The sequence below is a fragment of the Gossypium hirsutum genome, chromosome A01 (assembly GCF_007990345.1).
Source record: "Gossypium hirsutum isolate 1008001.06 chromosome A01, Gossypium_hirsutum_v2.1, whole genome shotgun sequence".
Lineage (NCBI taxonomy): Eukaryota > Viridiplantae > Streptophyta > Magnoliopsida > Malvales > Malvaceae > Gossypium > Gossypium hirsutum.
In genome coordinates this window covers 9,258,378-9,262,025 of record NC_053424.1, presented here as the reverse complement: position 1 = coordinate 9,262,025, position 3,648 = coordinate 9,258,378, and the positions used below count along the sequence as shown (strand labels likewise).

Below are 3,648 nucleotides of genomic sequence, written 5' to 3'. Positions count from 1 at the left end.
CCATCATTATTCAGCCCAAAATACGAAGTGTTGCCACTCTCAATTTGACGAAACCGTAAACCCAGAGACTCATCCCTTAACTACTTTTCTCGAATCTGATCAATCCAAGTCGGCTTAACTTGCAACTCGACTAAAAAACTTCCATTCTCAAACTTACTAAGTCAAGCGAACATCGCTCTCAAATAAGTCATCACTCTACAATTTAGAGCATCGACCACCACATTGGCCTTACTAGGATGATACTTTATCGTGCAGTCATTATCTTTGAACAGCTCTATTCGTCGATGTTGTTTAAAATTTAACTCCTTCTAAGCAATGAGGTATTTGAAGCTCTTGTAATCAGTGTAGATGATACAACTCTCACCATACAGATAATGCCTCTAGATTTTCAACGCAAAAACCACAACAGCTAACTCGAGATCATGCTTCGGATAATTCTCTTCGTGTGTCTTAAGCTGACGGGATGCATAAGGCACAACCTTACCATTTTGCATCAGTACACACCCCGAAACCCACGTGTGACACATTCGCTGTACACCATAAACTCTTTACTAGATTTAGGCTGTATCAGAACAGGACCCTGAGTCAGAACAGACTTGATCTTCTCAAAGCTCAATTGTTGTGCATTAGTCCAAACAAAAGGAACACCTTTGCGCAAAAGCTTAGTCAACAGTGCCGCAATAAGAGAAAACCCCTCGATAAATCGCCGATAATATCTCGCAAGAACCAAAAAACTATGGATCTTAGATACGTTCTTAAGCTGTTTCCAATTAAGCACCGCCTCAATCTTTCTAAGATCAACTCGGATCCCCTCAGCAGAAATAGCATGCCCCACAAAAGTTACCTCTCGCAACCAGAACTTACACCTGCTCAACTTAACATAGAGCTGCTTTTCTCGGAGTATCTGGAGCACTACTCTAAGATGCTCATCATGCTCATATTCGGTCTTAAAGTAAACCAGAATATCGTCGATGAAAACCATGACAAACTGATCCAGATATGGCTGAAAGATTCAGTTCATCAGATCCATGAATGTAGCCGGAGCATTTGTCAGACCAAAAGGCATAACCAAGAACCCGTAGTGTCCATAAAAAGTCCTAAATGCAATCTTATGAACATTAGCTTCCTTAACTCTTAGCTGATGATACCCAGAACGGAGATCTATTTTCGAGAACGCTGAAGCCCCTCAAAACTGATCAAATAGATCATCGATCCTCGAAAATGGATACTTATTCTTCACCGTCATTTTATTTAGTTGCCAATAATCAATACACTTCTTCATGGTCCCATCATTTTTCTTAACAAACAACAGGTTCCCCCCATGGAGACACACTACGATGGATGAAACCATGATCCAAAAGCTCTTGAATTTGAGCCTTAAGCTCTGTAAGTTTCTTCGATGCCATTCAGTAATGAGCGATAAACACCGGATCTGTACCTGGTAGAAGCTCAATACCAAACTAAACTTCTCGATTCGAAGATAAACCTGGTAACTCCTCAGGAAAGACATCCGAAAAATCCCTCACTATTTTGATATCCCTAACAGAAGAGTCTCTAGAAACAGAAACACTAACATAAGCCAAATACGCCTCATACCCTTTTCGCACCAATTTTTCAACCACAAGAGTGGAAATCACATTAGATAGATAATCCTAACGCTTATCAATCACCACCACCTCTTTATCATCTTCAGTTCTCAGAACAACCCTCTTAGTTGTGCAATTCAAGCTAACTCAGTGCTCAACTAAACAGTTCATACCCAAAATCAAGTCGAATTCCCCAAACGGAAGCTTCATCATATTTTCCAGAAAAACAGTCTCTTACACCACCAACGGAACACTCCTATAAAGTTTACTAACCCAAACAGACTGCCCCAATGAACTCAATACAGTAACCTCACTAGAACTGCTCTCAACAGAAATCCTTAAATTTTCAGAAACAAAACTAGCTACATAGGAGTGTGTAGAACCTATGTCTATCAGAGTAGTATAAAGTGCATTAAAAACAAATAATGTACTGGTGATAACATCAGGAGCATCTCTATCCTCTCAGTGTCGAACAACATAAACCAGTACAAGTTGCCTCGCCTTATCAACCGATACCCACCATTGATATGCCTCATCGCGAAGCAAAGAGATTGCACCATTAAGTTTCTGCTCAAGAGTATAATCTATATCATTCATAATCCTCTCGGTGGCCTCCAACTAATACTTGGTCACAGTGGGGGCAACTCCAGTGACACCCTTAAATAGCTCAGTACCATTAGACCGGAGTCGTTCAGTTACAGGCCCACAGCCTCCAGATCTAGAATGGGTCAGTGACCCTCTCTAATATCCTCAACATGGCTTGGGATAGTGGGCCATCCCCGGCCGAATGACTTTGGGACCCAGTCTCAGTAGCAAGCGAAATAGGTGTCTCACTTGTGTCTAAATTTGGCATACTACCCAGAAAGGAAGACTCAGCTCGAGCCCCCTACGGCCTCTACCACAGCCACGAATACCTCGTTCACGAGTTCCACTAGCGCTCATCATAAATTTTTAAATTTTATCTACGTTAAAAAAATTTATGCATCAATTCCAGTATTTATTAGTAGATATTTTATGCATAAATTATCAAAAGTTCAGAAGTGTTTTCAGAAAATATTAACTACAAGATCGACGCCATAGACTCGATGTACCACATACTTTCTCAAATTATCCAAAATATTTTGAAAACCAAGTCTCTTTGAAATAAAATTTTGGAACCCAAAATTCACAGCCGAGTTTTGCAACCTGACTCTGATACCACTAAATGTAACACTCCAAATCCAGCCTAGACATTATGGCCAAATCTGGAGATGTCATAAAGAATGAGTTTTGAAAACGAAGTCATTATCTCAGCTTAAAAACTCATATTTGTTTGTTTATAGTAAAAAACATTGTTTAACAAATTTATTTGCCAAAATACAGTTTGCAGTGAAAGTTTTGGTAATCGTTGTTTCCTTAAAGTCCCGTTCGTGAGTTTGGAAAACTTGTGTTCTTAATAAAACCGTGTTTTTGGCTAACCGGCATAATTAAAGTATTTAAAAGAAAAATCCAAATCCTAAAAACTAATTCAAGCAGTTCAGAGAGTCCAAATAATACAAAACTCTCAGAATTAAACCTTATTTAAAATAAACATTTATTTTAAATCAGTCCATAGTTTAGTGGACACTGAGAAAGTCCGCTGCACCGATTCGCCTAAGTCTATGGATTACCTGAACAGAACAGACAAATAGATGTGAATTTTCGTAAACTCAGTGTGTAACCCAACAAAAATAGACAAGCAAAACATATAGAAACCTCATATACAGTCAGATACAAATGCAGACTCATGTCTATTTCAGATACAGATAACAGATACGGATATGCAAATTAGATAAACAGAATCCTAAACCCATCCTCTACACACCAACTCTGACCATCCCATTACACTATATGGGGTTAAATAACCACCCAACCCTACGCACCATATCGTGCCATTACGACACATATCAGATAAAGTGCAGCTAAGCTACCAAAATATAGGCGATGAACGCCATACAGAACACTTCCTCCACATATATAAATCCCACCCCAATCAGACATAATAATCAAAATTATCATGCTTACATGCTCATATACAGATATT

The 3,648-nt window shown here is 39.0% G+C and overlaps 1 protein-coding gene across 1 annotated transcript; it reads right to left on the bottom strand.

Moving 5' to 3' along the window:
• Positions 1-493: 493 nt before the first annotated feature.
• LOC107917262 (uncharacterized mitochondrial protein AtMg00860-like) lies at positions 494-2,183 on the bottom strand. Its single transcript, XM_016846633.1, has 3 exons — positions 2,083-2,183; positions 1,860-1,923; positions 494-1,003 (listed from the first exon to the last, which is right to left on the bottom strand). Exons 1-3 carry the CDS (start codon positions 2,181-2,183, stop codon positions 494-496), a joined length of 675 nt encoding a protein of 224 aa, XP_016702122.1.
• Positions 2,184-3,648: the final 1,465 nt, after the last annotated feature.